This window comes from Arachis stenosperma, chromosome 10, assembly GCF_014773155.1.
Source record: "Arachis stenosperma cultivar V10309 chromosome 10, arast.V10309.gnm1.PFL2, whole genome shotgun sequence".
Taxonomy (NCBI): domain Eukaryota; kingdom Viridiplantae; phylum Streptophyta; class Magnoliopsida; order Fabales; family Fabaceae; genus Arachis; species Arachis stenosperma.
Window position 1 is genome coordinate 77350795 of NC_080386.1, and position 13291 is coordinate 77364085.

The 13291-nt window shown below is 30.1% G+C and overlaps 1 protein-coding gene across 1 annotated transcript; it reads right to left on the reverse strand.

The window, feature by feature from the left end:
* Positions 1 to 7632: 7632 nt before the first annotated feature.
* LOC130955821 (methylesterase 17) lies at positions 7633 to 11548 on the reverse strand. Its single transcript, XM_057882797.1, is given in 5 exon segments — positions 7633 to 7747; positions 7749 to 8015; positions 8082 to 8219; positions 10936 to 11076; positions 11242 to 11548. Coding segments are annotated over 5 exon segments (834 nt in total). The 5' UTR covers positions 11509 to 11548; the 3' UTR covers positions 7633 to 7726.
* Positions 11549 to 13291: the final 1743 nt, after the last annotated feature.

A 13291-nucleotide genomic window follows, 5' to 3' on the forward strand; every position in this document is an offset into this window, starting at 1 on the left:
GTCCAAACTACCAACGATCATATCTCCTTCCGCAAAATTTAGATTTCTACCAAATTTAAACCATTTTAAAGCTTATGAAATTATCTTTATTTTTATATAAAAATCATCAAATTCTGAAAACAATAACTCAAGATATGTTCTGTTGAAATTCATCAAAATTCCATTTTTACCAAAACTCATAACTCCCCAATTTTTAAAACATACACTTCCAATTCTCATTTAAAACCAAATCAAAACTCACCCTTCCAACATCAATCATTTCCAAACCTCATTCAATCACCAACACACCAATTCTTCCATATTTATCAAATCTCAATTCAATAGTTCAATTCATGATCATCCTTCCCTATCTCAACTTCCAAACAAATATTCAATTTCATCAATCACCATATATATACACATATCAATATCACACTCCAAAACATGCTCATCAGCAAGAGCTTCAACCTTATCATCAATTAAACATATCAGTCCATATCACATACAACTCCACATGCTTTGCCAACAATCATCACCACTCATAATCATTCAACCAATCTTTATATATTCAATTCAATCCAATTCATTCAACAACCACATCAATATTCCAAAATCCTATCCTAGGGTCACTTGCCTACGTTTTCATAATCACATTACATTTTAGATACAAAAAATCGAAACCATACCTTGGCCGATTCCCGTTCCACCATGAACACTTCAATTTTCACTTTTTCCTCAACTTCCAATGTCCCAAAGCTCCCAAAATCAGATTTCAAAGCACAAAGATCTTTTTCAAGCTTTCCAAAATCACTAATTAAGCTCCAATACACATATATATAAAGCCTAAGCCACAATATCACACCAAAACACAATAACTCAATACCCAATACCTCAAATTCAGAATTTTGCTAGGATTTGAGATCTCTTACCTTACCAAGAACCAAGGAGGCAAGAACAAGCCTTCTCTTCAGTTAATTTGATCCTATAACACAAAAGAGCTCAAAATTTCAACATTTTTGTCCAAAATTTTCAAAACTAAGGACTGGGAATTCAAAGAAAAAAACGTGGCTTACCTTAAGAATGATTGTGTAGGTTTTGTAGAGCTCGACGCAGCAGTCACGTGGCCACAAACAGTGCGTCGATCGAAGCTCCGCATCAAAAGTTATGATCAATGGAAGTTGGAAGTGAATAGGAGCAATGGTTTCATGTTTCTCCCCCTTTCCCTTTTTAATTTCAGCGTGTGTGTTTGTTTTGGAGAGGGAGAGAGCAGATCTCTCTCATTAAATGAGGGCTTGACTGGACCCTTGGGCCCAAAATAGGTCCGGTTGGTCTGGTTTGGCCCGTTCGGTCTAATCTTGGACTGATTTTTTTAAAATTGGTGTCAAAATTCTCGTTTTAATTTCCTCTATCATATTAAACCATAAAATTCAAATTTCTCATTTCCTAGAATATATTTTAATTTAAAAGTTAATTTGTCATTAATTAACTAGATTTTACACAGTGGCCAATTTAGCGACAAAAAAAGTGGTCACCATTAGCGACCGATTTTATTAGCGACCGATTTAGCGACCAATATCGTTCGGTACTAGTTTGGTAGCATTGGTTGAAAATTGGTTGCTAACGGTTAGTGACCAAAGTTGGTCACTATTCTTAAATTAGCGACCAAGGGTTTAGCGACCACCAGAATCAGTCGCTAAATCGGTTGCTATTCCAGTAATTTCTTGTAGTGATCAAACAAAAAAGCAACCAACAAAAAAATACTAATAGATCATACCAAAAGGATAAAAAAAAACACAAAACAGATAATGTGCAATCATGCAGCATTATAATATTGAGCATGTGTCTTCCCTAACCTTATCCTCAACACTAAATGCCTGCTCCATTGGTAGGTAAAGAATTTCACTTCCTCCTCCACTTTCTTCATATTTATATTATGGTTATTAAACACTATCTAATTTTTGTGCTTTTAGACACACCAGACTACGTTGAAAAAAATATTAACCAATTCTCCCTAGTATTCTTTCCAGTCCTTATACCTACCTAAGACTTAAACTCTATCTTTGGAGAGTTAGGCCACACCCATCTCAAATTACAAGAACTCAAGACCAAGTCCTATAACCTCTAAACGATTTTACATGTGAAAAACAAGTGCTAAATAGTCTTTGGTGTTTTTTGATGCAAAACACAAAATGCCTTAGATTTTAGTATTATATTACATCTATATAGTCTATCTCTTCTGTGTATTTCATAGAAACCAAAAAGTAAAAAGATGTATTTTGATTCTTGATTTCTTATTGAAAAGACGCGTGTTTTTTAACGGAAATAAAAAATGTGTTCAATCAATCATATAATTTTTTAAAAATAACATACTTTAAATATGAAATTATTGTAGAAAAAATTGTATAATTAAAAGTAAAATATTAAAACCATATTATAAAAGCACTTGTATGTAAACATGTGAAAAATAGAATTAAAATTAGTGTATCCAAAGATATTAAGAATTTTGAATTAAAAAGAATGAAAAATCTGATGAAGGGACTAATTTGATATACAACATTCAATTTCAAGAACTAAAATGAATCACTTAATACAAAATTAAGGATTAATTTGGTGCATCTACAATGATGATAGTAGTGGATGACATGTAGCACAAGCTGATACATGGCCAAATAGTATTGTGACACATGGCACATCTGTCCATGATAGCATGCCACATGTCACTGATCGACCCATCATTGTATCATTATCCGTGACCAAACCATGAAGTAACACGTATTACTAATGGTCCACTTAATCAAGTCACATCAGCATGTGGTTAATGAAAAATGAGTCAGAGACCAATGAAGTGTACTTTTGTCAATCTCAAGAATGTAATTGCTACAATTGAAATTTTTGAAATGATTTTGGTACACGAGACCAATCTCAGATACCACTTTAGAGCATAACTCGTTATTTACAAATTACATAACTATATCTGGTATTAATAAAGTTATTTTATTAAAATTTTGATACGTTTTTTTCCCTTTACTATTCTACATATAGTTTTCAATTTAGTTCATGATTCCATGTATATCTTCATGGGCTTGATTGCAGTACAATAACTCTAATTAGGCAAATTTCGATCAACTAGATAAACAATAACATTTCTAAAAATTAAATAAATAAGTTGGACAAAGACTTGATGTCTTGATTGATCTAAAAACAGTTTTATGGTTGTTCCATTGACTAGGACCGACATGGAAGCCATAGTCATGGATGTCTACATTCATGATCTCCATAGTGTCCCAAATCTCATTGCTTTAAATAGATCTATGAAAGTGTAATTTGACCAACCATAAAGAAGTATTATTTTTTTTTTACAATACACCTCCTTAGATACTATTAAGGTACCATCCAATATCTTTCTTCTTCCTTTCCCCCACAAAAGCCATCTGTTCCTCTTAGCAAGAATCTTAGATATTACTTTATATATACAGTCTGCCATACTTATCGGTCTGTAGTCCTTTATGTCATTCTCTCCCCCGTTTTTATGGACTAAAACAACCTATGTCAGATTTGTCTTTCTTAGTAATGTTCTTTTATCGAAGAACTCCTCCACCATAGCGCAAAAGTCATTTCCTATCACCTCCCATAAGCTTCTAATGCTTTTAAAGTTAAATCCGTCAAGGTCTGGTGCTCTTGTTGGCTCGCACTCCCTTACTATAACTTTGATATCTTCTTTTTCTAGTTTCTTCTCCTGCCATCTTGCATTTTTCTTCTTAATTTTACCCACCAAGAATTTTTCAAATCCAATTTTCTAATGATTTTCCTCTGAATAAAGTCTAGAGAAGTAACTCCTTCTTTCTCTCATCACCCTCTCTCGTCCCTCTATGATTCTTCCATCAATATATATTATTAATCAAGTTATCTCTCCTTTTTATCTTAATGATGGTATGAAAATATCTTGTGTTTTGATTCATCTACGATGTCTACCTTGACTTAGCCAATTGTCTCTAATATTTCTCTTTCCTAACATACTATTTTTCTAGCATAATCTTCATAGTCCTACTCCTCACCAGTAGACATTCATCTACCTCTTCCGTCTTTATCTTTTCATCCATCTTTTATACGTCTGACTCTAATTTCTGTAACTAATTTTCAATGCAACCAAAATTTCTTTATTCCATATCTTGAAATTTTTTCATACTCCCAACTTGTCTAAAATATTTAATCCCTCCTTTTTCATAACCTCTTTGAAGCTAGCATGTGTTATCCAAGCATCTAATGTCCTAAATAGTTTTGGATCCCAATCCATTCTTCATAAATCTATCATTAATGTACAGTGATCCAATAGAATTCTTGTAATACATTTTATCAGCAAAAAATCAAACATTTCCAACCATTCTACATCAATGAACATCCTATTTATTTTGCTGCAACATCGTCTCTCATACTAGGTATATTTCTTGCCTTTCAGTTCTAAATCCATCAATTTTATAGCATTCACCCACTCTTTAACCTCTTTGCTATTTTTAACAAAGATTTGCATGCCACCCTATCCTCTAATTCTAAGATTTCATTGAAATCACCCCTATCAACATAAGAATCCGCCATCTACCGCTTAGCTCTATGAGTTTGGACCATACTATTTCTCTACTCTATCGTGTGCGTTATAGACCACCACTATATCCTAAACCTAAATCCTAAAACCTAAACCGTGACATTTTTCTATATTTTTTGTTTTTTATTTTTTTCATGTAAACCCTTTTAGCATCGAACAATTTATTCACAATTCAATACAAGCATAAATCGTGATCCTCTGTAGCAATTTATGTACAAATTTTGAAATCTTTACCCCTTATAACGATTTATATAGAGTAAGTTCAGGAACAAAATGTAACCATTAACCAAATATTGTCATTGGGTAATTTTGAGCTCCACTTTATTTATTTATGTAATTTGCCCTTAGAAAAACATCCTCCTCTATATTTTTTTTTCTTTGTCCTTCATCATCCTCCTTTTCATTTTTTTCTTCATTTTCACCTATCCTAAGTCACCGTTCTCTACCGCCGGAGCTACCCACACTGTAATTTCTTGTTCCATCTTTTCCATCAGCTCCCTCTTGGCTCTTTGCCTTCTCCCTTATCACACCATCGGGGACCCTCCTTACCTTTTCGGCAGAACCTCCTGCGCCTCCCCTCCTCTCCCTACTCGCGCCTTAGCTTTGTCCCATATCATAACTTTTGTGTTTTTTCTTGCCGCCGAAGACTTTTTGCACAGTGCCGCGATCATCCACGTTCATTGTCACCAAGCTGTTCACTATCACTACCATCACAGGTAAGTTAGTTCAGGTTCCTAATTTTCTGAGGTTAGGTTTCAAAGATTGTAAATTAGACTTCAATAATTTATGAAGTCAAACTCTCTTTGTTTCATTTTTCTATGTTGTTGTTATTATTGAATTTGAAAAAGTTATTTATTATTATTTTTGTTGTTGTTGTTGTTAAATTTAAAAGATTTAAAATATGGTATTATTAGTGTAGGTGACTGATAATCATAAAAAAAGAGACAGTACTATAGTGATAGTGACAAAAGGATATTTGTATAATCTAAAAAATTATTATGTTTAAAAAATAATTTTAATATTAAATATAATGTTAATAATCATTTTTCATTAAAAAAAATAAAAATAATTTTGATTTTAATTCCAAATTTTAAAAATAAAAAGAATACTTATCCCTCTGAATTGTTATGTATGATTGTGAATAAAATGGTTATGCAAGCTTCGCATATATAGCTAAGTTCCCATATAGAATATGTTCTTTCCTTATTTCCCATGGTTGAAGGATATTAATTATAACAAAAGTGATGAGGATAGCTAGTGATGGACAGCAAGACTCCTTATCTAAATCATATCAACTATGATTTTTGCATAGCATAAGGTAGCAGAGCAATAGAGGTACTTTTGCCATTTAATTCCTCAATGATTTGTTGCTTTCTTCTGATCTCCATGTGGTAAAAGGAAAATGCCATGGAGATCAGTCTAATGGAACACCTTGGTTTTCAACCCACTCACACTGCACATGCATATTTACGTACATTATATTGGACACAACAAAATGCTAGTTAGTGGATTCATTGAATTGGATGCATGCCAATAATTTTAACGTGTTCTCAATTTAATTGATCAACACGTAGGGTTGTTTTAATTATAGGATTTAATGTTTTATGTATTATAAATAAATGATCATATAAATAGAATGTCAATAATAATTACTCTGTTGGTATAGTTTTACCTGATTAAATATATGCGTAATTCTTTTTATATCGATCAATTTCATAGGACAATGATTCATAAATTATTCATTATGATGAATAATAATAAAATTAATTTCTAAACAATATTTTTGTCTTTTTAAAATTAATAAAAAGTTATTTTAATCTTTACAATTAAATTTAAACTTTTAATTTATAATTTATACAAAATATGTAATTCCTTTTTGACAACAATAAAATAACCGTCAATTTTTTCGTCCATAAATAATAGATTTTTTTTTATTATTTTATCGATGCTAATATTACTGACATCTTTCCCATTAGTATTATTAATTTAATTTTATCAATAGTCGAACTATCGATTAAATTAGATTGGATTTTTCCAACGATTTTGCCGTAAGTAAAATCAAAACATGTTGTAGTATACAATTAAATAATTTTAATCCTAAAATCATATTTTAGTCTTTTAAAATTAACAAAAAAATATTATTATTATTTTTAAAATTCAAATTCAAATTTTATCTGTAAACAAATTAATCAAAAAATTTATTTTAGTCTTCTTAAAATTAATCCTTAAAGAGATATTTTAGTATTTTAGAAGTTAGTCCTTAATGGGATATTTTAGTTTTAAAATTAATTAAAAAATATTTTAGTCTTTTTCTAAATCAAAATTTTAATTTATATTAGAATCAAACAAAACTAATCTTACAAAATTATTTTTGTCTTTTAAAAATTAACTAAAAGATCTTTTTATATTTTTGCAAAATGAATAAAAGAAAGCATAGTTTGGTGAGGAAATTAAAAAGGATATTTTAATTATTTTATAAAATTAATTAAAAATTGTATTTTAGTCAATTATAATTGATGACAAAAAAATTTAGATTTAATTACTCTATTGGTACTATAACTTTAGTAAATTTGCAATTAGGTCTTTATACTTTAATTTTTTTTCTTTTCAATTGAAACTCTACCCTGTTTTCAATTTTGTAATTATGTCATTCTTAGTATTAAAAAATATTAGAGTTAACTGAATTTTTCTGCAAATTAAAGGTCTCCACAATTAAAAATCTAATTAGATCTTTTGACTACATATTTTTTGAAAGAAATATTCTGTTAATTTTAATATTTTTTATATAAAAATGACCTAATTACAAAATTAAAAATAATGTAAAAACTTAATTGAAAAAAATATAAAAACCTAACTACAAATTTAATAAAAATATAATGACCAGTAGAATAATTAAATCAAAATTTTAATATAAAATATTATATAATATATTTTTAAATAATATAATTCACTTATCACATTCTTATTCATCCACATTTTTGTTGTACCCAAAGGTGTTAATTTATCATAACTAATGAATTACACATGAATTTGATGTCTCACTGACTCGGAAGTCTCATAATCACAGCACATTTATTCATGTATGGAAGCTAATTAAGATGAAAGCTAAGAAGAAAAGAAGTATAGATACATAGTTATTATTATTAATTAGTTGCATCCAACGTCAAAAGGTAGCAGCAGCCTTAACGAGGAAGCCAAAGAGAAGGAATGGAGTGGAGAAGAAAGGGCTATGGTCACTGTCCAATTCATAAACAGTGCAAGGTGGCCAACTCTTAATCATGGCTTCCTGTTGTTCTGCCTTAATCACATTGTCATGCCTTGTCCTTATGTACACGCGCGCCACCTTCTCCACTTCTTCCTCATTGTTATTGAATCTTGCACTTGTTAATGCTTGTACTGGCCCTGCCCTTAGCAGCATTTCAGCTAGGGTTGAATCCTGTAATTATCAATATTAATTAACATTCATTCATCATCAACCAAATTTAATGAATTCTTTTTTAACCTCATGAGGGCTCAATTGGTATATGATTTTGCGTTGATATTCTTTCTTCACCAAAGCACTTGTTGGAGGCTTATCTGCTCCCAATCCAAATCCTAGCTTGTATACATCATCACCAAATTCTGATAAATCTGGTGCCCCCTGCATTCATCACAAAACTTTCTATCAATCATGGTCAATAATACTTCCTACCTTTTTAAATAGTTGCCAATTTTCTTTCTTTTTTTTTTTAACAAGTAAATATCTATTTATTAAATCAATGTAACATTATTATATTTAGAGTAAGAAAAAGTCTAAGGGTCTGCAACTTTTGTATTTTGTTGTCAACACTTAACTATCAAAAGAAAAGTGAGTGATCTTCTATCATTGGATATAATCTCACATCATTAAAAATATTATTAATGGCCAATTGATGATTACAAAACACAAAAGTTCCTGGCCCTAGCACTTCTTTTAAAGTAATACTCGATAATTAATTTTTCTCAGCCAACATCAGTTAATTTTTTAAAATTATTTTATTTATTTATCTTAAATACTAAAACCTAATTTATAAACTCTTAACTGCTAAATCTTAAATTATAAATGATAAGCCTAAACCCTAAAGTTAAATAATACTGGTTAACTAAAAATTAATTCCTATCATTTTTCTTACATTTATCTCGCCCATATCTTAAAATTAATATATTTGAGAGAATATATAAAAATAGTAAAACTTATTTTTATTACTATTGTAATTTATTTTTTTAAACTCACTTAACTATCAACTCAATTCCTTTAGTCTAATTCTTTTAGTTTAATAATTTTATAACATATTTTATTTTATATTTTTAAATATTAATAAATAACTAATTACTAAAAATAATAATAATTTTGATAGTTTTCTAATATTCTTCTATATGAAAAACTAGAAACAAATATTTATTTGAATACCAAAAGAGTATATCTTAATATTTTCCAAGACTCACATGCAACTTATAATAATAATAATAATAATAATAATAATAATAATAATAATAACAACTGCAGCTACTCTTCTGCTACTAGCACTACAACATAATGCTACTAAAAGTTATGGTTATTAATTAATCCTTTTGTGACTTTTCAATGATTTACTACTTCCGAAAGACAAACTGGGCGTGTGGAAGAGACAGGGTTGTCGGAAACACTAATTTTGTTTGAGAGGATAGAAGAAAGCAAAGATTTTTTACGATGCTATGTCTCCAAATAGCATAACATTGGCCATCAAAGGTTTTTACAATGATTAACACAAGGATTGCCATTTTATAGGTGGTTTAATTTGGTACACAGTTATTGATGATAAATTTAGTAACAGATTGAACTCGCTATAATGATTGTGAATAATGATTATTAGCTTTTGTTCGTACACATCTTTTGATAGATTGGCTTAGCGTAACATTAGAGTGTTCTCCATCATTTTGGAGAATAAAAGCAAATTTTATATGCTACAATAATAGGCCATATGCATCATGGGTCAAATTTCAAAATGCATAGCAGTTCTGTTGACCATATAAAATTGTAACTTGTTTAATTTTTAAAGCCAGAAAAATAGGTCCGGTGAGAGATCTTAACCCATATCGACTAAATTTAAAATTCGAATATCATGTCAAAAAAAAAAAAACTTGTCTCCCAAAAAAAAGAATAGAAGGGAAGTCTAATTAGAATGTATTGAGAATGTTTTTTTTTCTTTGATTGAATATTTGTATTTGGATATGAAATAATTAAGTAGGCACTTAGAAGTGTGATAATACATAATGAATAATTCAAATTTGATATTTTATTAATATAATTAAATTTTGATACAAGTATAAAAAATAATTATTTTTTCTTATGTGACATTGTATAATTAGATACATGTATAAAATCATTTTATAAGGACAACATATCAAAATTAAATTCTTATTAATATAAAAAATCTTTTAAAAATATTGTTATATATTTTTTGAAAAAATTTTTATATGTTCATGTATCTCGTTAATTGAATTGTTATAGTTTTTCTTTTATCTATACAAACACATAAGTTTTTAAAAGAAAATTGAAATAATACTTATATAAAATCTTTTTTCAGTAATAATGGATTAAATTATTAAAATTTAAAACGAACCTTGTAAAAGACGTAGAGAAAAGAAATCCCCCACAATAATTATTATACATTTTGTACCAAAAGAAAAGGCCATTTTGGTGCTAAAAAAACTGCCTTGTTGCTGAACAGCTGCAAGTTTGTTTGTTTGTATATGGCGAAATTCTCAAAGAAAAAACGTGAGAGTGAGAGTGGGTAGAAAAACATTTGTGATTTGTCAGAAAGAATCATCAATACCAAGTTGGCAACCAACCAACCCAATTATTTTAAGAAAAACACAGTATATCATATCAACATCATCTTTGCTGTAAAAATTCTTGAAGATTCTAAGCCAAATAATGGCTAAAAAATTCAATTATGAAAATGAGATGAGTGATATATTTTAAAATTATAATTTTTGGTATTTTTTAAAATGATAGAAAATGTGTAAATCGATCCTCAAATTTGTGTTTAAAAAATTAAAATTTTTTTGGAGTATTTGATTTGTGTACTCCAAAGAGGGTCTTATTTTTGCTTCTAACACTACAGCTTCTAAAATATTTATAAATTCCATAACTGTATCTTACACCATTCTCCTTTCCCTGTTTAAATTAAAAAATGCCAAATAATTCTCTTGCCAATTCGATGGCATATACTATTGTGTCATAGGTTTGAAAAACAAGAAAAAGAAAAATGCATGAAAAGTGAAAATAAGTTCAATTGTTATGAAAAACAAACATTGTGGAAGCAGAGGAAAGAAAAAAACAGAACAACACTCACTTGTTTAAGATCTTGGTCGGTTAAGAACCCAAACTTGAGCATAGTTGCTGCCACATACACTGCTAAACGGATCTTATTAGCAAATTTATGACATGCTTGAGTAACACTCAACCCTCCTGCACTGTGCCCCACTAGTATCACCTGTGAAGTAACAAATGTCGAAGAGATTTTGAATGAAAAGTTAGTTGAACTTTGAATAATAATCGAAAATGTATACTTTCACAAATCATTAAATAGTTCAGTCAAACATATTAAACTATTTAACAATTTACAATATTATCTTCACACAATAACGTCTTCACATACCTGTTCGTTGTCTGGCAAAGAAGACATGAAATCCATGAGAGGCTTATTGTAATCATCAAAGGAGAGAATGGAATCAACATCGGATTGATCAATTCCGGCACCTTTAAGGTCTAGGCATGAGACCTTGTAGCCGGAATTCTCCATAAGACACCGGATTTTGTACCAGCACCAACCTCCACCACCTATGCCATGGATAAGTACAAAGTGTTCTTGCTCTTTTGACCCTCTACCTTCCTCAATCCCTTCTTCTCCTCCCATCACACCCATGCCTCTATGACTTTTCACCCTTCTCTCTCAAATGCATTTTCCTCATCTCTCTATATATATATGATTATGAATAGGAAGTTGATGACGATGGAATAGCGTTAATAAGGGTATTGACTTGATGTTGCCCTCACCCTTTTGGAGCTTTCCTTTGATTAATTAATCATGAAATTGGAATATTCACGAATTTATGGATATATATATATATATATATATATATATATATATATATATATATATATATATATTAATCATATTAGGTAACCAATTGGTATTAATCAACAATAATTAATTATTAATTAGATTGTAAATAAATTAGAAAATTATTCAAAATTAATTAAAAATAAACATAAAAAATATAACAAAAATAAACATTTAAAATTAAATAAAAATAAATATCTAAAATTATTATTAAAAAATATTTAAAATTTAATAAAAAAATCCAAAACCTAACAAAAATAAACATATAAAATTATTGTAGAAGAACTTTTGAAATCTAAAAAAAAAGTCTAAAATTTGAACACAATAAAAATTCTTTTAATTATAATAAAAAAATGCATTATCATCCAAAATCTAAAACAAAAAAATATAAAAAATAAGAAAAAAAAACAACCAAAATTTATAAAAAAAACACATTTAAAACCTAAAAAAAAAAGAAATATTCAAAACTTTTAAAATTATTTAAAAATACATCGTAACCGGAGAGAGGCATAGAACTTTTCAACGTTTATGTTAGTATTTTCTTGCTTCTCGACTCTTGACTGTATATAGAGTCGATTCCTTGATTTTTTTTCTTCTATTATATATATTATATATGGGTGGATGTTATAATATTTAGGGTAAAAAACCATAATAAGCTAACTGGCTCAAGAAATTACGTAAATACGCCAAAGCGAAAATCGTTTCAGCAATAAGCCAGATCGTATTTTTATATAATTCGAACCAGGTTGGTTCGAACTCTATTTGTTAGTAAATCGAACCAGGTTAGTTCGAATTAGGGTTTTTTGTTTGTTAGTAATTCGAACCAGCCTGGTTCGAATTAGGAATGAAGGTAATTCGAACCAAGGTGGTTCGAATTATAGAGAGAGAATGTGTGCATGTAATTCGAACCAGGCTGGTTCGAATTACACCAATCATAGTTCGAACCAGGCCGGTTCGAACTATGTGTGAGACTGACTGTATATATATGGTTCCAAACGTGAGTTACTCTCATTAGAGGGAGTAGGATGGCTAGTGAGGAGAGTTTTGTTGTTTTGGTGCACCACAGAGGATCTGTTAATAGAAAAACTCGTTCCGGAGTAAAGTTCACAGATAAGAATCCTCTATGTATTGTCATAACATCTACGACGAGTTACGACGACCTTGTTAGCGCTGTACTAATGAAGCTTGGTCTGGAGGGTGCGAAGCGGGTAAAGAAGTTTTTCTATCGCATTCCAGTCACGGTGCTACAGAATACGGTGAAGTATGATTGCTTCACGATTAATAATGATGCGGACTTGCAAGTAATGTTTCTCTGTCGGCGGCAGTTTCCGGAGGTGAGGACACCAGAGTTGTTGGCCTGGCTGGTTGATGTTGTATCCAGCTCCGGCGGTTCGAACAGGAATACGAACACTATAGCGAATGCAGCAGGTTCTAGTTCCCGGCCTGCCGTTGCTTCCTCGTCCGTCCCTGTGTACGAACCAGTGGTCCAACATGTCGCCTCCCCATCTTTCGCTGTTGACCTCAATGCCACCGAAGGCGACGAGGTAGTGGAAAGGGAAAATTTGCCGAACGCTTTAGTGGGAGT